The sequence below is a fragment of the Euprymna scolopes genome, chromosome 24 (assembly GCF_053919585.1).
Source record: "Euprymna scolopes isolate OS-2025 chromosome 24, ASM5391958v1, whole genome shotgun sequence".
NCBI classification, from domain to species: Eukaryota; Metazoa; Mollusca; class Cephalopoda; order Sepiida; family Sepiolidae; genus Euprymna; species Euprymna scolopes.
The window spans coordinates 39,653,738-39,678,150 of record NC_136505.1 but is presented as its reverse complement, the minus strand read 5'-3'; the positions used below and the strand labels follow the sequence as shown (position 1 = coordinate 39,678,150).

At 35.6% G+C, this 24,413-nt stretch overlaps 1 protein-coding gene and 1 pseudogene across 4 annotated transcripts in view; one reads left to right on the top strand and one right to left on the bottom strand.

Annotated features, from left to right (window-relative positions):
- The window catches only part of LOC145246667 (golgin-45-like), a 101,685-nt gene that overhangs the window by 32,027 nt on the left and 45,245 nt on the right, over positions 1-24,413 (top strand). For all 4 annotated transcript variants that reach the window (XM_080108378.1, XM_080108380.1, XM_080108379.1 and 1 more), the window contains exons 6-7: positions 1,785-1,913; positions 5,436-5,673. In XM_080108378.1, coding sequence (XP_079964504.1) covers positions 1,785-1,913; positions 5,436-5,673 — 367 coding nt within the window. The remainder of the gene's footprint in view (positions 1-1,784; positions 1,914-5,435; positions 5,674-24,413) is intronic.
- Positions 9,796-16,318, bottom strand: LOC145246548 (uncharacterized; annotated as a pseudogene).

Sequence of the window (24,413 nt, the reverse complement as noted above, 5' to 3'; positions counted from 1 at the left end):
TTTATTGCGTTCAAAAGATCTTTTGACTCATATTCGTATCGTATTATTTGGATGATTCAGACTACTGTTCTTATCTGGAGTTTTATTTGCTCAATGAGAAAATGTCACAGTAATCGTTAATAATAGAAATTTGGTAAATTGGATTACTTAAGGGGATGGCTAATCATGAACTTGTTTACATTGAACTTGAAGACCATATTCTAGTCATTTGGAAAACAGGAAAAGGGAACAGAGTTCCACAGATGTGCAGTTCTAAAAAGAAGCTTTGTTCATGGAATCTACATTTAGGTTTAGGCACGGATAAAGAGTGGGGGAAATTATTGATAGTGGTTTCAGCAAGACGAGTGTTTTTCATAAAAGTTAGGCCAGGGGGCATTGGAGCTCAGGCGAGCACTTGCTATTGCAAGGATAGAATACTGTTGCCATATCTGGGCAGGAGCTGCTAAAAACAGCCTATCCTGCCTTGACAGAGTACAAAATAGACTTCGTGGCTTAGTGGGGGATGCCCTTTTCTCTACCCTGCAACCTCTCTCCCACAGAAGAGACGTTGCGAGCCTATCCTTGTTTTATCGTTATTTCCATGGCAGGTGCTCGTCTGAACTCCAATCTCTGGTCCCCCCTCGCCAATCTTTCACGAAAAACACCTGTCTAGCTGAATCCACTGTGAAAAAATTTCCCCCACTCTATATCTGTGCCTAAATCAAAACGCGGATTCCATGAACAAAGCTTCTTTCTTAGAACTGCACACCTGTGGAACTCTGTTCTGTCTGCCTGCTTCCCACTGGACTACAACTTGGATGTCTTAAAGTCCAACGTTAACAAATTCCTAATGAACCGCCCCCTTCAGTAAACACTTCATCAAATCTCCACACTAACGTAATGTACTTTTTTTTTTTTTTTTTACATAGGCATCACCACATTATCAAGGCCAAGAGGCCACTCAAGGATAAGGGTTAAAGAGTGTACAGTAGAAATTGGACAATATAGTAATCATTAGTAATGAAAATTTGGTAAATTTGATAACTTATATGGAACGGCTCAAGAACTTATTTACGTTAGACTTGAAGACAACCATACTGTAGTCAGCCGGAAAGCAGGAAAACGGAAGACAATTTCACAGGCGTGCAGTTCTAAGAAAGAAGCTTTGTTCATGGAATCTACGTTTAGGTTTAGGCACAGATAAAGAGTGGGGGGGAATTATTGATAGTGTTTACAGCTAGACGAGTGTTTCTTGTGAAAGTTTGGCGAGGGGGGACCATAGATTGAAGCTCAGTCGAACACTTTCCATGAAAATAACGATACATCAGAGACAAACTCGCAACATCTCTTCTGTGAGATAGAGGTTGCAAGGAAGAGAAAAGGACATCTCCTACGAGGCTACGAAGTCTATTTTGAACTCTATCAAGGCAGGACAAGTCCTTTCTAGCAGCTCCTGCCCAGATGTGGCAACAGTATTCCATCCTTGGACGTACCTGGCTCTTATATTGATAGAGAATAGCATCAGCAGTGAGATATCTACCGGATCGATAGAAAGATCCCACCATTTTTCCAGCGGCCTTGGCAACAGATTTGATGTACGTGTTCCATTTAAGATCAGGAGTAATGGTCAAGATTTTCCAAACTATAACCAACATGCCTGAAGATGGTTGAAGGACAATCCGACCGAAATGTTGCACAAATAACTCAAGATGAGAACAATAATCCCATCAATGCAAGTAATATATATATATAAAAATTATCTTACTTTTAAAATAACACATTAATTGGTTCTGTCATGTTTTTAGAGTTCTGATTGATGAATTGGCCAAAGGTCGAGCGATTCTGTCTTCTCAGTACCAAGAATCTCAGGATGCAATTCAACGTCTTCTCAATGAACGCCACGAACTTCAATCGCATCTTACAGAATCGTGCAGGTAAGTTTATCTTAGATGATTTTCCAACATTTTTAAATTTAACCTCACGAAATAATGCTTTCAAAAGATGTGATTAACTTCTTTGATTTAATATTCATGTCAACCACGTGGGACACATCATATCTGACTTTGATACAAGCATCAATGAGATCCGACATACAATTTTCCTCTCTAAGCCCCCTCCCTCCCGGCTTAGCAACACTGATAAAATGAGGAAATAGCAAAGTCGTTTTTGATAAGGATGCATGCCATCAAAAGTTTCAGAAAAAAGAAAAAAAAAATAATTTAAAAATGAATTTTCATTTAGAAAAAAATTATACAGCATTACTTTTTTTTTTTTTAATTTTCAAATTATATATAATGTTTTTATTTGTTTTTTGTTAGCGATACTTTTTGAATGAATTCAATTATTTATATGAAAGAGCATTTTTACCTAAATGCGAGTTGAAAATGATTTTCCCTTTGACCAATTTGGTACCCCCTAAATGGGGAGTGGCATATACATTATTTTTAAAATATAATTATCCACTGACACGTGTTTCGTCGTCTATGACTCATCAGAGTGGCTGAATATATATATACATGAGAGAGATAGACTGTTCTGGTCCCGCCAGATCTATTGTGGAGAACCCATTCAGTATTGGATGCTGATTGTGTTCTATAAGATTGTTCACTGTGAACCAATGTTCTGGCATTTTGGTGTTTATAGTTTGTAGTTCTCCATGTATTATTTGTGGAACCCTTCAAAGGGATTTTTGTTTAAATCGATTTTCAATTTAAATATCCTGGTTCTTGCTCAGAATTTCTCCTATATTACAAAACAAAATTAAAGAAAAATCTGTACGATATACCCATGATGAAATGAAAATATTATATTCCAAAAATCACATAAATTGATAAATTAGTTTTATTTTTAAATAAGTAAATCTAATTTTATGAGTCCAAAAGAGTAACTGTCTTGTCCATCATTTTGAAAACAGTCTAAAGATAAAAACAAAAGGAGATAATCAAATAATTCAAACGCAAAGATTTATGTTGTAATGCCTATGAATTCCCATTAATTGCTTTAAAATGATTTTCTTTATAAAAATAAAACTACTTAATCAATTTACGTAATTTTTGGAATATATTTTTGTTTTGTCATGATTATATATATTATATAGCTTTTTCTTTATTTTTGTTTTTTGAATATAAGGAGAAATTCTGGCCAAAATCGGGACATTTGTTTCGTTCATGTTGTTCCAAATGACCTTGAAGACTAATGGGGCCCACACAAACCTAATTCTTTTGAGACAACTAAATACATGATGTATGAACTAAAAATTGATAAATTTTACACATGCATTCTTCAAGTTTTTTGTGACAAAATCCTATACTGTTTTTTTGTATATATTTTAATTTCTTTTCTTATATATGTGTAAGAAATGAAACGTGTTGCAAAACACCTTTATGACGTTTCTGAATTTTTGAGATGAGGATTGGTTATTCGTATTATTTGGATAAAACTGGATGAACTACTGTTCTCATCTTGAGTGTGATTTTCACGTTTCTGTCGATGTAACCTCTGACTTTCTTCAGGTGTATCTTGTCGAACTTAGGAATGTTTCTGTTGAACTCAGGAATTTACTCCAAGAAATCTGGACCAGACACAAAAGGACACCACTCAGTAATTCACCACAGTTTGTATACCATATCTGAAGGACTTGTCTGAAAAACTTCAACAAATATGTAATCCATATGACATCAGCACAGTATTCAGGAGTGATTCAACTCTCAGGAAACAGCTCGTGAGAGTTAAGCCTCAGACAGAAAAAATCATGACCAAGAACTGTGTATATGAAATCCCATGTAAAAATTATGCTTAAATATGATATTTTAATTTGCAATGTATTAACTAAAAATTGACAAATATTACATGTGTATTCTTCAAGTCTTTTGCGATGAAATCCTATACTGTTTGTTATTTTGTATATATCGTAAAGTTGTGTAAGAAATGAAAAATATTGAAAAAAACGTCTTTATTCTAAATAAAATTGCTTTATTATGGCTTATTAATGCATTTGTATGAAATTTATGTAGAAAAAGCATTAAAAATTTACATAAGAAACAATAATATGAAATAATTATTTGATGAGTAGATCCTGCTGAATTATTTAATCTTAGAACAGATTTTAGAATTGCACCAAAACAAAAAGAAATGAAGTAGAGATACAAGCAGAGGTATATTTTTTATTTGTAATTTACTTTTGAATTAATTATCCCAAGTCATTTATACTTAAGAAAATCCATAAAACTCTAGTCATTAAATTCAGTGAATATGGATATTTTTCTGGTTAGATAGCAAAGGATATTTAATATCACATGACACACTAGAACTGCACGCCTGTGGAACTCTGTTCCATCTGCCTGCTTCCCTCCGGACTACAACTTGGATGTCTTCAAGTCCAATGTTAACAAATTCCTAATGAACCGCCCCCTTAATTAAACACTTCATCAAATCTCCACACTAACGTAATGTACTTGCAATAACCCTTATCCCTGAGTGGCTTCCGGGCCTTGATAAGTGGTGATCACTGTGTAAAAAAAAAAGAAAAGAAAGGGGTCTCTAAACAATTTATTCGAGGTCAACTGTGTTTCTATTAATGATTTGTGGACTGGGTGTTCAAAATGACCTAGATAACTAATTGGGCCTAAACAGACCCAATTCATTCGAGTCAGATAATTACATAATGTATGAACTCAGAACTAATAAACTCTAATGTTTATTCTTGAGCTCTTCTGTGATGAAATCCTATACTGTTTTTCTTTTTTATATATTGTAAAGTTTTTTTATATATGTGTAAGAAATGAAAAATATTGAAAATCGCTTTTATTTAAAAAAAAAAAATACATTATTATGGATTATTATTGCATTTACATGAAATTTATGCAAAAAAAAAAACATTAAAAAATTACATCAATAATAATATGAAATAATTATTTGATTTGTAGATTATGAAGAATTATCTAACCTTGAGAAACAATTTTTTTAGAATTGCACAAAAAAAAAAAAAAATAGAAATGAAGTAGACATTGAAGCCTGGTGGGGTTTCTAAGGACCTCATAGGTATATATTTTAGCTTTAATTTCATTGAAATTAATTATCACAGGCCTTTAATACTTGTGAATATACATAAACCTCTGATGAATAAATTTAGGAGATTTTTGCATGATAAATAGTGAAGGAGATTTAATACAACACGACTCGCTAGTTCACAAAAGTTTAAATCAATTTTCAATGTAAATATTTTTCTTTTTTTCTCATCTCTAGATCTTTAAAACTAATAACGCCTATGAATTCCCATTACTCGCTTAAAAATGATTTTCTTTATTAAAATAAAACTACTTGATCAATTTATGTAATTTTTGTTTCGTCACGAGTTATGTACATCATCCAGATTTTTCTTTATTTTTGTTTTTTTTTAATATAAGGTTAATTCTGGACAAGTACCAATATTCTTTTCTTATTCTTTTCATCTGCAGATCTTTAAAACAAGTGAATGATGCGTTCGACCCATTAAATACTCAAAATCTTGTGGCTTTGCCGAATTCCTCGAATGTGATAGATTTGGTGAAGGTGATGCAACAATTATCGGAAGCAATTAGATTCCGTTTACTTCCCGGTGGAACAGCTGCAACTGGACACAACATGGCCATACAGTCAGCCGCACATTATCCACCGCAAAGCAAACTTACCCCTGCTGAAGCTCATGCACAAGATGTAAGTGAAACTTTTTTTCTTATTTTGCTGTTTTGTTTATATAAGATGTTAAGATTCTGATCCAGATTTCATCTGCTATTAATAAACAAAAATTGACAAAATGAAAATTTATTCCAATTCATGTAAATTCATGTAAAATTGATCAAGTAATTTTTATTTTTCAATAAGAAAATTAAATTTTAGGAGTAACGAAAAATGACTGCCTTTTCCACCATTTTGAAAACAATTTAAAAACAACAAAGGGAGATAACTCAACATAATTAAAACTTGCAAGATTTATGTTGTAATGCCTACGGATTCCCATTGTTTGTTCTATGGCATTCACTTTAGGCAGGTTGAATTGGCTTCCTCCAAAGGAGGAAGTATTAAGAGGATATTAAATTCACAGGTAGTCCCTGGTAATTGCTTAAAAATTAGTTTGTTTATAAAAATATAACTTGATCAATTTACATGATTATTGGAATATGACATTTTTCTTTTGTCATGGGTACATATATAATACATGTTTTCCTTATTTTTGTTTTTTAATATGCCAGAATTCTGGGTAAGAACCGATGTGAATAAGGTTTTTGGTGCAAATCTGTAAAACACTAATGCGATACCAATCCTTCTTCTTTGTTTAGTTATTTTCTTGTATGAATTTACAAAAAATATTTTTAAATGCTGTAAAATGTGGGTACTTCATTAGGTGTAACCATATTACAATAATAAAACAATAATTTAAAAATTTATTTATTAATAACTTTTTCATCATAGAATTTTCTAATGTTGGTTTTATTACAAAATAAAAAAATAATAGCACTTGTCCAGAACCCCCACCACTCGTAAAAAAAAAAAAAATTAAAGGAAAATCCATCTGATGTATGATGTACGTACTAAGGATTTTTATCCTGAGCCCCCAACATCAACAAAGATTAGACCATTCCTGTAATGATCCAGTCCTTGTTGATTTTGCAGCAGGAGTTTAGTTCTGTGCAGTTCTAGGAGGTTCACCCTCCCAGGCTTTGCCTTCTCTCTTTGAGAAAAGGTTAGTTTATTGCTAATTACCTCAGTGCCCTTACCGGGGAATGCCGATGTGGCTAACCAGGCACTTCTTGCAGGTCAGAGTGTCCCTCCTTCTCAATCTCACTTTCTGACCCTGGTGTCTAAGTTCTTGCAATGAGAGATAACTAAACATCGTACATAAAGAAAATATTGTACACACAAAAAAAATTGTAAATTGATCAAGTAGTTTTATTTTTATAAAGAAAATTATTTTTAAATTTAAGTTTTTCCAATGAATGTTAAGAATATCTTCTAAAATCTTGTAAGTTTGGAATTATCTCAATTGTTGCTTCAGACTGTTTTCAAAATGATGTCGCTAGCCATAAAATTTAATTTTTGTATTTAAAAATAAAACTACTTGTTCAATTTACATGATTTTTGGAGTATGATATTTTCGTTTCCCATTTCATGGTACATACAGCATACTGATTTTTCTTTTATTTCTGTGTTTTAAGAGATGAGGAATTCTGGACAATAACTAATGGATGATAAAACTATCTGATCAGTTTACATGATTTTTGGAATATATTTTCTTTCTGTCATAAGTACATACATCATACAGATTTGTCTTTATTCTTGTTAAATAACTTTCATGTGCTAAATGACATGAAAATGTTCTTGCATATTAGTTGAATAATTTCAATGTTAAAAACAAACTTTTTCTTAACACACTATCAGCATGAAGCCATTTCTATCAAAGAAATGGCTTCATGTTTAAATTTTATTTTCAATTTCTTTTACTTTGCATCTTTTGGTTTAATACAAATTTTCTTGCATAAAAATAATAATTTTAAATTGTTCTATGTAATAGTTAAACAAGTATGTCTATATGTTTATATATTTGTATGTATAAGATTAATTCCTAAAGTAATTAACTGATCATTGTAAATTTCAGAACACAACTGTGTAAGGGGTGCAATGTATTATTTGGATTATTTAAATTACTCTTCTCATCTTGAGTGTTAATCTCACAACCTTTCAGTTGGTGTAACCTTTTTTTTTTTTTTTTTTTTTTTTTTCATTGTAGTGTGATTTTAAAGAATTGCTTTTTTATGGTTATGAATTTTTGATGTGAGAATAATCAGACTAGTTCTCATTCTGATCGTTATTCTCATAATGTTTTGGTCAATGTAACCAGATTTTTTTAGGTGTAGCTCGTCAAATTCTAGAATCTTTATTTTTTTTTATCAATGTCCAGAGGCCATGCGAGGATAAGGGTTAAAGAGTGTACAGTCGTCAGTGGAACAATATCATAGGAATTGTTAGTAGTGTAAATTTGGTAAATTGGATTACTTAAGGGGAACGGCTCATCAAGAATTTATTTACATTGGACTTGAAGACAACCATATTGTAGTCAGCTGGAATGCAAGAAAACGGAAGAGAGTTCTACAGGTGTGCAGTTCTAAGAAAGAAGTTTAGTCCATGCTAGGCACAGATAACAAGTGGGGGGAAATTATTGATAATGTTTTCAGCTAGACAAGTATTTTCTACTGAACTTGAGAATCTGTACGGAATTTCGAATGGAACTTTTTATTTAATCCCCCATAACATACTTTCATTCCATCAGATATTCACAATTGCATTCTTAGTACTACAAGGACACATGGCATAATGGATAAAGAACTTAGTAAAGTTCTGTTTTAAGTGACCTACTTCTGAAGGTTGAAGGTTCAATCCTCAGTGTGAGCGATACTAAAAATACAATTGTGAATTACTTAAGACTTTACCTAATCATGGCTGATGGAACAAGACATGCTACTCTCATTTGAAATTCTTTTACAGATTCTCGAGTTTGACAGAAAGATTTCAGAGTTTGATAATCTTGTCACCTGAAGAAGAGCTGAGGTTACGTGAGCTGAAACATGATGAGAATAACACTCCAAATGAGAATAGTAGTCCAAACAACACAAATAATACAGAATTTCCTTTTGTTACTATTTTGTGTGTGTGTTTATGGTATAAAGAATGGATTATAGGAACAGTATTGGAAACTTTCAGGTGAGATATTTTAAATAACGGAACATACTGAAAGTTTTAATGTGAAAAAAAGAAGTGAAAGAAAAATTATAGAGTGCCCCCCCAAATGCTGACCATAAAATCGTTAATAAAATTCACAATCCTTTCTGCAACCCAGCCATATTTGATACAAATAAACTTCAGTCTATGCCTGACTTATTTACTAAGTTTGTAATGAATATCCCATCGTCTTGTTTCTTAGCTGTTCAATGATATGCTTTAAAGATAAAACTAGAAGAATTGGAGTGGAGGGGGAGGGTCAGTCACGTGTTAGCAATTTTTACATGAGATCTAGTGTTTTAGGGTTTCTGTTTTAAGTATATCGGGAATCGGATGTTATGGGGGAATAAATTTAAAATGTTTAGGTGATCAGCAATTTTTTCAGATGAATTGGTACTCTGTGAGGTTTATAAAAAAAATCTAGTTTCAAGTCTGTCAGGTTTTTGAGAGGCCAAGTTGGAGAGTCTGTCAGGTTTTTGAGAGGCCAAGTTGGAGAGTCTGTCAGGTTTTTGAGAGGCCAAGTTGGAGAGTCTGTCAGGTTTTTGAGAGGCCAAGTTGGAGAGTCTGTCAGGTTTTTGAGAGGCCAAGTTGGAGAGTCTGTCAGGTTTTTGAGAGGCCAAGTTGGAGAGTCTGTCAGGTTTTTGAGAGGCCAAGTTGGAGAGTCTGTCAGGTTTTTGAGAGGCCAAGTTGGAGAGTCTGTCAGGATTTTAAAAAGCCTAGTTGGAGAGTCTGTCAGGATTTTAAAAAGCCTAGTTGGAGAGTCTGTCAGGATTTTAAAAAGCCTAGTTGGAGAGTCTGTCAGGATTTTAAAAAGCCTAGTTGGAGAGTCTGTCAGGATTTTAAAAAGCCTAGTTGGAGAGTCTGTCAGGATTTTAAAAAGCCTAGTTGGAGAGTCTGTCAGGATTTTAAAAAGCCTAGTTGGAGAGTCTGTCAGGATTTTAAAAAGCCTAGTTGGAGAGTCTGTCAGGATTTTAAAAAGCCTAGTTGGAGAGTCTGTCAGGATTTTAAAAAGCCTAGTTGGAGAGTCTGTCAGGATTTTAAAAAGCCTAGTTGGAGAGTCTGTCAGGATTTTAAAAAGCCTAGTTGGAGAGTCTGTCAGGATTTTAAAAAGCCTAGTTGGAGAGTCTGTCAGGATTTTAAAAAGCCTAGTTGGAGAGTCTGTCAGGATTTTAAAAAGCCTAGTTGGAGAGTCTGTCAGGATTTTAAAAAGCCTAGTTGGAGAGTCTGTCAGGATTTTAAAAAGCCTAGTTGGAGAGTCTGTCAGGATTTTAAAAAGCCTAGTTGGAGAGTCTGTCAGGATTTTAAAAAGCCTAGTTGGAGAGTCTGTCAGGATTTTAAAAAGCCTAGTTGGAGAGTCTGTCAGGATTTTAAAAAGCCTAGTTGGAGAGTCTGTCAGGATTTTAAAAAGCCTAGTTGGAGAGTCTGTCAGGATTTTAAAAAGCCTAGTTGGAGAGTCTGTCAGGATTTTAAAAAGCCTAGTTGGAGAGTCTGTCAGGATTTTAAAAAGCCTAGTTGGAGAGTCTGTCAGGATTTTAAAAAGCCTAGTTGGAGAGTCTGTCGGCTTTTTATAAAGTTAGGGAGGTTGTCAGTTTTTTTTTTTTTTTTTTTTTTTTTTTTTTTTAAATTAATTTGGAAGTCTATCGGTTTAAAAATATACAATTTGGGAGTCTGTGAGTTTTAAAATCTGTTTTTTTATTTGAGTTTGGGTATTTTTTCATTTCTTTGAAACAGACGGATGCTGAGCTTCATATTTATTTCAACCAAATTCCTAGGTCTGTCAAGTAGGCAGTTTGCAATTTTGACAGGTGTTTTTAATCTCAGAAATGTCTTTAAAACTTGTTACATTTATTTCACCTGTAAAAGACATTGTCACGTGATTCTATTGAAATAATGTAGGACAACAATAATTGACTTTTAATGGTTTTTGAATTATCCCAAGCGTGACATGGCTTATTCTTAGATGATACAAGTGATTCCATGTTTTCACGTGTCACAAACCTTTATTTATATTTCTCCACCTTTAACAGCTGTTACTATTGACTAACATTATTAATTTGGATCAAATTAAATGAAAAATAACCAAAAGTATCACACACAAATGAGAAAATATGGTGGCTGTGTAGATTGGTGATTTTTAAACATTATAAATGCATTTCAGATGAAAACATTATTACATACTTACATGTCATGTTGAAACTAGTATAAATTCCTGAAATTACAAAAAATGATCCAGTAGAAAAATAATTAATAAAAAAAAAAAAAAAAATCATTGAGTTTAGTGATTTATAGTATTTCATATTTTATTTTTTTGAATCCTTTGAGATGAGGCTTCATAATTTGTGTATTCATTTTTTTTTGCAGACTGTTATCCTCATCTTCATAATTGTTAGCATTTCAACACGTTTAGGTCAACTCATCCTCTGGCCTTCTTCAGGTGGTTAACCATGATGGGGTAGGAATGCTGAGTCTTATAACTCTATCTTCAGTAATTACTGCCTTCCATAGTTTTTGTTGTCTCACCACGTTTTGACCAACTAATCCTCTGGCCAGCTTTGGGTAGAATTAAAATCACTATCTTCAGACAATGCACACCTGGAACCGTAGAGACTCAATGGCTCTATCCACTGCACCACAAGTCCCAAAGGGAGATCAAGGTTGGATTTTATGGTCCTATGAATCCAATTTTGTGTTCTTATCTGGAGGATTAATTAGTCAAAACGTAGTGAGACAACAACTATGGACGACAGTAATTACTGGGGATATAGTTATAAGACTCAGCATTTCTATCCCATCACAGTTAACCACCTGAAGAAGGCCAGAGGATAAGTTGACGAAAACTTGGTGAAACAACAACTCTGAAGATAAGGATAACAGTCTGCAAAAAATGACTACACAAATTATAGAGTTTTATCGTATGTTTGAATGTTGAAGAGTTCACAAAATCCAGGGGGGAGGTAACTGCAATCAATAATTTTTGACTAAATAAATATGTACTGCCATTTTTAAACACAAGATCTCAGAATGTAATTGTGGCTGATTGTTTATCTAAAATACTTCTAGCACGTCATTTACCAATCATTTTTTATTAATTTTTGGAATTTCAACATGACACCTAAATACGTACTAATGTTTTCACCTGAAATACAGTGATCACCACTCTACACAAGAACCAAAACTATACAAATTTTTTGCTTTATTATTTGTTTAAGGGAGATAACTATTAAATTAGAATCACCCTTTAAATATAACTTTTAAAGTTTTATACCCACTTAAGAAAATATATTTATTTTATTTTCTTGAATATTTGAACTCTTTGACAAGGTGAGGCATGATGGTCTCCTCATGAAAACTAATTTGTATGGTATTTATGGGGAAATATTATAATTAGATCCTTCCTAGTCAAAAGAAAGATTCAGCTTGTCCTCTAGGCTTGTACATCATACTTTTTTTCATAAAACCATTAGCAGAAATTAAGCCATGGTCATAAAACCATTAGCAGAAATTAAGCCATGGTCATAAAACCATTAGCAGAAATTAAGCCATGGTCATAAAACCGTTAGACAGAGGCTACTAAGCTAATTATGGAATGCATAAAACTTACGAATATCATGAGAGTTAGACAATACAGAACTTCGAAAATGTGACAGTGATATATGTTCACTCATATTCTGAGGCAGTAAGTACAGGATTACAGAACACAATGCGAAAGGAGATTGCCCATACAGTGTGATTAGGCAGAGGGCTTAATGTGAATGTATATCGTCACAGGTTTTGTCTGTTCAGTCGCGGCACAGGGCGGTATTTAAGCATTGCAGTGAGGAAAGAACCATGAAATAATTTGTAGGCAACAGAAGCAGTTCTTACATTCTGGCAAGTAGACAGCAGATCTAATTCAAGCAGATCGTAGATCAGAGGGAACAGGATCGCAGCTGGGAATATGTAGTATATATTTGATGGCATGATGCTGCAAACTCAAGATAATTGGAAAACACCTTGCCAACTCTATTGAGCACTAGGGACTCCTATTCCAAGTGGGGTTGAATCATTGCTTTATAAAGCTTAGTCAGTAAATGCATTTTTAGGAATTTGGTAGCTCAGGATATGCAACATGTAAAGCTTCCTATTAACTCTGTTGGTTAAGACAATTGGTCATCGAACATGAGATTGCTAGATATTATTACTTCCAGATAGTTATGACATTTTAAGAATGACACAAATGTGTCTTAAAACTAAATCCTGTGGACAGGGACAGAAGACAATAGCAAAACTGGTTTTGCTGGATTCAACAACATGCCTCAGTCCCCCACCCACTATGACACAAAAACAAGCAATGACTGCAGGTCTACCGACGATATGTATGAGTCTGAGTGTGATACAGAAATTTGTGTGTTCTTGGTATAAGAGGTTGGGAACGCAGTCAAGTCGTCACAGTTAAAATGAGATGTTTTTGTTTTGTTTTTTTTATTCAATTTTCACCCCAAACAAGGCACAGTGCCACTTTGAAGCAGGGAGCTACTATCAGGGACTTAATTTGCAGGGGCATTATGAAGGGAGATGAGTAGAAAGATATTTGTTCACATTACACTTGAACTTCTGCATATCAGTATGGTTGGAAAAGCAGAATCCCGTAAGGGAGTTCCAAAGACCTGCAGTTCTGGGGAAGAAACTATTGGAGTAAAAGGCTTTCTTGTACCTAGGGATCTCTACTGTAAAGGAATGAGACTTACTAGCTTGTCGGGTTTGTCAGGGGTAGTTACGTCGAGGAGGTACAAGTGTTTGCAGTTCGTCAGAGCATTCACCATTAATGTTGCACTGTCCATTAATGCCAGTGGATTATTGATGAAGAGCAAAAACAACATTGTCACAATAACACTTCCCTGCGGCACCCCAGCTGAGACATGAAGCTCATCTGATAAACGACCAGCAACCAATCAGATGGCTGCAGATCCAAACGAATAGTTTGCCTCGGATGCCAAATGAGAGTAGTTTCTGCTGCAGGGCAGAATTAGGAACGGTTCCAAATGTGTTGGTTAGAAAATTGTGCACTTTTAGTCTCACGTTCTGAAGCCAAGTTCTGATAAAGACAGGCAGTTTGTTCCGCAGCAGAATGTGATTTTAGAAAAACGAGCCGAGACAGGTGGATGAACTGTGAAGTAAAGCAGTCATTCACAATGTGCTCCATAACCTTGCCAAAGCAAGAGGTCAGAGAAATTGAACGATAGCTAGATAACTTTGATCTATCACTTTTGCACTTGTAGACCGGAACCACAATGATCTCCCATAGAAGAGGCATGCGATCAAATACAAATGACAGATTAAACAAATGAACCAGGGGCTTCCATTATGAGTGAGTACACCGATTGAACAGAATATTGGGAATATTATCCGGCCTCATACTTTTCCAGTGTCAACTTTATTCAATTTCTCAAAAACAGTATCTTGCATGAAACGAATATCAGTAAGGTCGCACCTGTCGATGGTGACAAAGCATAGTGCACTGCGCTCAAGAGAGTCGTATCTGCGTAGTGCTGAATATGAAGTGTCGCTTTATCAAATGATGTGCTTGCAGTTACTGTTCCATCAGACAGGTCAAGAATGATGTCAGGTATCAAATAGAAGTTAGTTTTTTTTGCCAAGTCACCGATAATTGCATGACGGGGACTATCGACGATCTTGTTGGCCTGGTGACGATAACTGTCTGCCTTGATACACTTTATTTCAGAAGACAGTTGGTATTGTGTGTTTCAAAACAGTTGTAGGTCATACTCAAAATTATGCAATCCATATTGAGACCAGGCAGATTTCCTAATCAGAGACAAGCATCAAAATTCTGGTGTTACAAATGACAGTAAGTAATTGTATGATCTTGCAACATGACATTAATATGGGTGTACCCTAGAAATCAATCCTGAGACTTTTATTGTTCCTGATTTTCATAAACGATCTCCCTGTGGCAGAGGGATTGTTATCATAATATTACTATTACTATTTTAAGTTCTCCACTTTTCTATCCTATCACCACAATGTTGCATTCCTGTGCTTGTTTTAGAAGTACGTTAATGGACTGTGTTCAGGCGAATGTTCTGCATGGGTGCCCCCTTGATATAAATGCATCTGATCAACCTGTAAGTCAGCAAGAGCCCACCCCTTTAGTGTAGAGGTTCTCAAATGCTGGAGGACTTTCTACTCTAAAAGTTTCTTTCCTTGAACTGTTAGACTTTGGACTTCCCTTCCCATTTTCTTGACTTTACCAGCATATAGAAGTTTAAATGTGTTATAATGGAAAAACCTAGCACCCCTCTAATACTAAATGGTTAACTAATCTTAAAAGATGATTACTGAAAGAAAGATAGAAAAGAAAGAGTTTGACACACAGATAAAAGAAAGGAACTCCATATGTGTTGTCAGCGAAATATTCTTCCACACTTACCCACTAACCTATATATATATATATATATATATATATATATATATATATATGTGTGTGTGTGTGTCTTGAAAGCTTTTTAACCTCTAAAACTATACAAAAATAATTAAAATATTTTTTACATTTTTTAGACCTTCATTGGAAAACCATTTTGACAGTAAGTCATTCAATCTTCTGCAATTGTTGAATAGACCCAATGTTATTTCAAGCATTATCAGTTGTTTACCATGAAACACTGTTTTGGAGATTTAAAAAATATATATATATGATGAGAATAATGGAAATAGTATTCTGATACAATAGAGAAATAAAAAGGAACAAACCAAGTTATGTGTTCATCAACGTTTCAACTCGGTTTGTTCCTTTTTATTTCTCTCTCTTCCTCTCTCTCTCTCATATATATATATATATATATATATATATATATATATATATATATATATATATATATATATATAAAAGAATAACAGTATAGTTACATTCAAAGATCCAAATATTTATTTTTCATGCAAACAGCCCCTCCAGCATGTTAAAATTTCGGTAAATTTTTTACAGGTGTGTTTTGTTATGCAGAAACCATTTATTATTATATGAATACTGACATTTTTTGTGCATATGCTCCTCAGAAAAATTAGAAATTCTTTGCTTAAATATGAACCAAGGTGACTGCCGGAACAAACACACGGTGTTGAATCTTCTATGAATTTTCTTTTTTTTTTTTTTTTTTTTTTTTTCTTTTTTGTTTGACCTGATACTGTCCTGTCTTTTTTAATTTTTAAGCAAATACAAATCAGTCATGGACTTTTCAATATAACGACAATTTGTTAAGTACAGACATAACACTTTCTTTATCAAAACATTTCTCTTTTCTTGGTCATAATATTCTTGTAAACTTCTTTGAGGCATTTTTTGCTTGAGCTTTTTCGGAAGACGATAAAAGCCGTTTTATTTTTTCATCTTTTTATTTTTCTTCTTAGATGTGGTCCGATTGACACTTCATGTGAGAAAATGTAAACTGTGTCTAAATTCCCGCCTTTGGGAACTTACATAGGTGTTAGTCATGTGACCGACTGTGTAGGTGGATTTGTCTGAAAGTATGGCCTGGCAGCCAATTCTGGTGAAGGGTCGGATGTACTTAGGGCCAAGGTCGCTGAGCATGTTGTCCTTTGTTTAGTAGCAAATAATGTCTTTGTTTGAAAATCTCCGTCTTCTTTTCACTCATAAACTGAAACAAGGGAAGAAAATATAAACGTGCATCCATGTGCTAGGTTGGTATTTTATCTGATAAAATAGGCTTGTAAAATCTTTACTTCAAATACTGGTAAGCCTTCATAGTACACTATTTTATAGCTTAATAAATGTCAGTTAGATACGGAAATTGCCAACCAGGCTCCACTGAAACTTTACGGATGCTCTTGAGAATTATTTGTGCTTTGCACGTCCATAGTAAGTAATAAGGGGTCTGTATGGAAAATCTGTTGAATATATATATATATATAACAATATTGTAAATGTGCAAAAATAGTATATGCAGCATAATCACATTAACACACCGGTTCTCACCAGATCACCAAAGTTAAGCAATGATGAACCTGGCCAGTACCAGATGAGTGACCATTTGAGAATCCTAGGTGCTACATAGAGTGGCAAGGTGGAAGCACTTCCACCAACAAGAATGGTGAGGCATCTCCTTACCTCCACTGTCAAATGGGAGACCCTTAAGCAAGATTGAATACCCAATTAGTCCCTCGATCAGGGTATGTGAAGTCACAACAAGCAAGTGATGGATGAACTGTTGAGTAGTCTGATGGTTTCTTCCTTCTTTCTGGTTAACTCTTCGATGTGTTAGGCAAAGGATACTCATTGAAGTATAATGGCTAGACTATCCACTCTGTATGAGCACTGCTCCTATAGCAAGTAATTGCAACCTATTATAGGTACTCCACTGCAAAGAACATCATGATGAAACGGCCTGAACACAGAGGGGGACTGGTGAGCCATGATCATCGATGTCTGCAAAAACAGACCTGATATGTTATTAATAATAATAGTATAAAAAGAATAGGTAATATATATAAATGCTTTTTTGTTTTGGTTAGTATGTATTGTTTGACATAATCATGTTGACACACCGATTTTTATTATATCGCTGAAGTTAAGCAATATTGAGCCTGGCCAGTACACCTAATGGGTCACCATTTGGGAATACCAGATGCTGTATGTAGGAAAACGTCAACACTCGTGGCAGCTCCTGCATCACACTTACTCTCCTGCTATCTCGACCCTGTCCTGTTGCTGAATCAAGCTGGTTGGGATAAGAGCGAGGTTGACTCGATACAAACCAGCTTTCTTTTAAACAAACTCCCAACGCGAGTCGTCCATCATATCTAGGATGATCAGATAGTCTTTCTCATTGCAATGGATGAACTGCTTATATATTGTACCTATTTACAATGCCTCCCCACGGGACAGAGTTAGACACCAGGGTCGTTTTTTAACGTGGAGAAAAGGTACAAAAATAAAAATTGTCTCTGTCGTAAAGGATTTCTTCGCCACTGAAAGAGAACGAAAAATGGAAGTGCCGCATCTGAAGAACAGATACTACACTTTGATCTTGGCTAAAAGGCTTATATATTGTAGAGCCAGGCTGTGAGGCATATAATCACAGCATAAGTCACACTTGATCCTCGCTGTTTCTGAACTCCTGTACGGAAATATTTCTTATTGGTTTTCATGCTTTTTATATGTAATTTTTAACATTTTAATCTACCATAAATATAATTTTATGTTTATGGACAAATTATATATATGTTAATAAAAATTTATTAGTAATATTTAATTTTAATAATATGTATGCACTGTGCTGGCTCCGACCGTATTGGCTTGCTTTTCCATCAAACTTTGTCTGCAATGTCAAGAGGGGGACCATGATAACTGGGCAAACCTAGGTCTCCTTATCATCTGCCCAGACCTGCATCCGGAAGCAATTCCAGCTTTAAACTGTATAGCCACAGCAGATGCTGCAGTGCACCAGACTAGCTGCAGAATACGAGAGGCGTTCAATAAGTAATGCCCTTGACCCACTTCCAGTTGTCAGATCTAGCTGAAATTTTGCACGTGCAATGATTTATATCTCTACGGGTTATGTGGCAAATTACAGCTCTGAGCTTATTGTGGTTTCTGTTTTACAGGTGTTTGAACTGAGTCAGGTGTGAAATGGAGCCTGTTGAATGTCGAGCAGTCATCCGGTTTTTGTATTTGAAAGGACGTACACCACAGGAGACTTTTGATGAAATGAAAGAAACTTATGGTGATAATGCCCCATCATATGACCTTGTAAAACGCTGGCATCGTGAATTCAAACATGGCTGGAAGTCTGTGGAAACAGCTCCCAGACCTGGTCCCACACCCTTCTGCCATTGATGAGGCATCTGTCCATCAAGTTGAGGCTGCCATTTTGGAAGATCGGCGCATTACTATTCGCCAAATAGCCCAAGATGTCAAGATTAGTACAGGGTCTGTGGAAACTATCATTCATGACCATATGCATGAGGTGTCTGTCAGATGGATTCCTAGGTTGCTCACACCATTACAGAAGCGAGAGCGCGTCGAGTGCTTGAGGATGAATTTGAAGATGTGCCAAGAAGATGAGTCAAAGTTTTTCAAAAGACTGATTACACAGGATGAAACCTGGGTTTATCACTATGATCCAGAGACCAAAGCCCAGTCAATGCAGTGGAAGCACTTGGACTCACCACCTCCAAAGAAGGCAAGGGGGCAGCCCTCCGCTGGCAAGGTTATGCTCACAGTCTTCTGGGACCAGGACGGAGTAGTGATGACAGATTTCCTGGCAAAGGGTACCACAATTACAGGAGCCTATTATGCTTCACTTTTGAGGAAATTAAGGGAAGCTATCAAAATCAAGAGGTGAGGTAAGATCAGCAAAGGTACCCTCCTCCTGTAGGACAACGCTCCGGTCCACAACTCGCATGTCGCCAGATCAGAAGCACGGGCGTGTGGTTATGAAATCCTCCCCACTCTCCTGATCTTGTACCTTCTGACTTTCACCTCTTCCCAGCCTGGTGCTACCAGATCAGGCTGCCCTGTGGCTTCCTGAGACGAAATGCACCTACATTGACGTTTTTTTTGTTTTCTGATCTTTTTTGTAAAACTTAATTATGTTCTGCAAAACCAAAAACAAAAACAGCAGCCTATCTCCCTCCCCTTTTTATTTTTTCTCCTACCCTACTCCTGGTCCTGGATATGACCTTAAACTACATCCGATGGTGAGGTCCGGCTTACGGGCTTTGGGGAGTGTGGAGCCACCTCTTAATTGCCATTGCTCCCAGGTCTACCCTGACCCGGAGTGGTAGTACCTGTTAGTCCCAACTATGGGTTAAATAGAAACAGATTTTAAAAAGGAAAAGAAACAAAAAAAAAAAAAAAAAAAAGCAAATATATTCTATTAAATTTTTTTATTTTTATTTTTTTTTGCCCTGTCGGTAGGGCATGAGAACAAACCGACTGCCCCCCTGACGAGGGTAAAAATCTCTCAATGGGGCAACCAGTTAGCCATGGGTTGCTACCCGTAATGTCTTAGGACGTGATCCTGGTGATTGAGCGAACCTAGACCAGGATACATAGAAGTTTAGGCACCGCAACACATTACTTTGGCCCTTACTTCGACTAGACAGGCGGTCGGAGAGGCCCGATCTGACCAATCGGCCAGTCACGCCAAGCCCCACCATATATTGCCCATTCCAAAAACTCACTACTAACACCCCCCCCCCTCTCCCACAAATAACCCTACTCCCTAATATATGATGGAAAGCGGTGGCTGAGGGTCAATCGATTAGGTGTGAATATCGATGACGAGGCTGTAAACCCCTCAGGATTGCTACAGATCCCATAGCAATATCAAGAGAGAACAGATAATCATTATGATACCACCAAAGTTGGTTATATCATCATTGTATCCCTGTGGAGGCTGGGCGAATGGGTTTCCCCCCAGGCTCTTCCCAAATAGGACTCCGAGGTGGGTGGGGAACAAAGATGACAAAAAAAGAAAACAAAATATATGGCTTATTCCTTCCAAAAACCACCCAAAGAGAACCCACTCTGATGTCTCTGACATCAGTAGCTCTGAGGAAGAGAGGATAAAACCAAGGAACTCAACATTCGTAGTAATAGAATCAATAGAGGAAACTCCTTTGAGCAAACTATCACCTTTTAAAATTTAAAGAAATCTTAAAACTTTAAAAGCAAAGTCTATTAAAAAACAATTTAACCGCAGCCTACTAATAGAAACCCACAACGAAGAACAAACTAAAGAAATATTGAAACTAAAATTATTTGAAAACATCAAAGTCAAATGCTACAGACATCCAACCCTAAATACCTGCAAAGGAGTTGTGAAAAGCCACGAACTTGCACTTTGTCCCTTGGAGGAAATCAAGACAAACTTACAGAAACAGAATGTGTTAGATGTTTGTAGAGTCCAAATCAAAAAAAACAGTGAGAAAATCGATACCAATACATATATACTAACTTTTGATTCCCTCACCATACCCAAAGAAGTGAAAGTTGGACATATGAAAATAAATGTAGAAATTTATATTCCAAACCCCCTCCAATGCTTCAAGTGCCAGAAGTTTGGACACCATCAAGATCGGTGCACACGATTACCAGTGTGTGAAAGATGTGGAGAAAGCGGCCCACACATTGACTGCAGAAAAGATTTCAAGTGTGCCAACTGCCTTGGAAATCATGGCGCTGGCTCTAGATATTGTGAAATATGGAAAAGAGAAAAAGAAGTGACCAAACTAAAACATATAAAGAATATATCCTACCCAGAGGCCAGGAAAATCATTGAAACTAAAACATATGCAGATGCAACTAAAAAAACTACTCCAATCAACAATCAAAATGGTCATATAGATGTAACGGATACAACTGACAAGAAAATTGATGTCTTAAGCAAACTAATAAAGGAAATGAAAGAACTATTAGAAGAAATGAGGAAAATGAATAGTGCAATGTCTGCAACCAATCCAAGGATAATATTAAGTAAAGACACTACTGAACCACAAAAAGAAACAAAACCACAAACCATTTCTACAAAAACAACCGAACAACCGTCAAACACATCACAAGCCAGAAAAGAATCAAAAATCCCCCCCCAGACAAAAAAAACAAAACAAACAAAAACAGGAAAAGAAAGATCCCAATCTATATCTCGAACAGGGACTCCAACAGAAAATAGATTTGAGGGATTGGAGACGATGGAAGTTGAACACAATTCCAAATGATGATCAAAATATTACAATGGAATATCAGAGGGATAAAAGCAAACCAAAATGAACTCACATTATTAATAACAAATATGAGCCCAGCACTTGTCTGTCTGCAGGAGACCGTTCTGAAAGAAAACAATACCATCAACATAAAACACTACACATCTTACAACTACATGAATAAAGATACGGACAAAGCTTCTGGAGGCACATCAATACTCGTGAAGAATGAAGTCCCTCAAAGACAAATAAATATAAACACAAACTTGCAAGCAATTGCAGTTAGAGTGACTCTACATAGAACTATAACACTTTGCTCAATCTACATCCCTCCAAAAGATACAATCAACGAAACTGAGATAACTCAATTAATAAAACAACTCCCTAAACCCTTTTTTCTACTAGGAGATCTCAACAGACACAATGTAATATGGGGAAGTAAAGAAACAAATAAAAAAGGAAAAGAAATAGAAAACATAATAAATAAAAATAATCTATGCCTCCTTAATAATCAAAACTACACCTATATGTACCCAGCAACAGGTACTTTCACCACCATTGACCTTACCTTATGTGATCATTCCATATATATGGACTATGATTGGAAAGTACACAATGACACCTGTGGGAGTGATCATTTCCCAATCATCCTGGAAAGTCTAAGTACTAGTACTGAACAAAAAACACCCAAATGGAACCTACATAAAGCGAATTGGGAAGACTTCCAGGAACAGTGCAAAAACCAATTAATTATCGAAAAGAAAGATGAAGATGACCATTTGAACTACTTCATTAAAACACTCACAAACATAGCAAATAATACCATACCGAAAACAACCAAAACCAACAATCACAACAAACCTTGGTTCACAAAAGAATGCAGAAAAGCCATCACAGCTCGACGAGCTGCCTTGAGAAAATTCGAAAAGTACCCAACAAGCGAAAATCTGGATTTCTTCAAAAACAACAGAGCAAAAGCCAGACGAATCATAAAGGAATCCAAAAGAACAACATGGAGAAATTATATATCCAAAATTAATGTGAATACCAAGGCAAAAACAGTTTGGAACATGATGAGGAAAATAGAAGGAAAGTGTAATAGTACACCAATATCCCACATCTCTAAAGGCAACAAAATATACACCGATCAAAAAGACATTTCCAATAACCTGGCAGATAATTTATCAAAAATTTCATCATGTGACAGACAAACAGAGAAATTCAAAAAGATTAGAGAAAAGGAAGAGAAGAAAATTCTATTTAAATCACAAAATACCGAAAAATACAACCAACCTCTTACCATGCCTGAATTAAAAGAATCGTTAACCAAATCCCATGACAGCTACAGGGCCCGATGAAATTCCATATGAAATCCTCAAAAAACTTCCAGAAACCTCAATGAAATACCTACTTGAAATTTTCAATATTATATGGTCCAGTGGAAACGTACCTGAGACCTGAAAAGAGGCCACAATAATACCAATCCCCAAATCTGAAAACTCAAACATCCAATCCCAATCAAGTAACGTCTCAGATCCATTGAATTTCAGGCCAAAAGCTCTAACAAGTTGCATCTGTAAGACCATGGAAAGGATTATAAGCAAAAGACTAATCTGGTTCCTGGAAACAGAGAATCTTATTACAGAATTTCAAACAGGATTCAGGAAAAACCGAAGTTCAATAGACCACATAGTCAGACTTGAAACCTTCATCAGAGAAGCCCTTGTAAGGAAGGAACATTTAACAGCAGTGTTTTTTGACATGGAGAAAGCCTACGATACTGTGTGGAAGTACGGTGTTACAAGGGATCTGAAGGCGCTTGGACTAAAAGGCAGAATGCCAATTTTTATTGAAAATTTAAAAAAAAAATAGACGGTTCAGAATAAAGGTTGGCACAGCTTTCTCGGACTTGAAGGAACAAGAGAATGGAGTACCTCAAGGGAGTATACTGTCAGTGACCCTGTTCAGTATCCGAATTAACAACATTGTAAAAAACCTTAAACCTGGGGTAGATTGCTCCCTATATGTGGATGACTTCCTAATATGCTGTAGATCTAGATATATATCTATAATAGAAAGGAAGCTTCAATTGTGCTTAAACAAAGTAATGAGATGGACGGAAGAGAATGGATTTAGATTCTCCAAAAGAAAAACGAAATGCATGCATTTCTGCAAACTAAAGAACATGCATAATGATCTTGTCCTAACCATGGAAGGAACGCCCATACCCGTTACTGACCAGTACAAATTCTTAGGGATTTTATTTGACAAAAAGTTAACATTCATCCCACACATAAACTATCTGAAAAAAAAATGTAACAAAGCTGTAAATCTTTTGAGAATGGTAGCACATACCGATTGGGGTGCAGACAGGGAAACACTCCTTAAACTTTACAGAGCACTAGTCCGCTCAAAGCTAGACTACGGTTGTTTCATATATGGATCAACCCGAACATCATATATAAAAAGCCTAGACCCTATTCACCATACTGGCCTAAGATTGGCCCTAGGAGCATACAGAACCTCCCCCGTGAACAGTCTATACACGGAAGCACATGAACCCCCACTAGATCTAAGGCGAGAAAAGTTAGCCCTTCAATATTTACTCAAACTGAAGTCTTGTACCTTCTATCCTAAATATGAAGAACTCTTCATCATGAGAGGAAAAACTATCAAAACTTTCGGGCTCCGAATGAAGGAAAGCATTAAAGAATCGAAAATTCCAATCTCCAGCATTCACAACTTCATACTGCCTAAAACACCCCCATGGACCATGAAACAAGTAGAAATAAAACTGAACCTAAACAAAAAGTCCAAATCTACCACAAACCCTATTGAATACCACGACGAACTTCAACATTTAAAATTACGATATTCAGACTACACCTTTATCTACACAGACGGGTCTAAAAGCAACAATCACACTGGATGTGCAGCAATGTACTATAAAACCACAATGA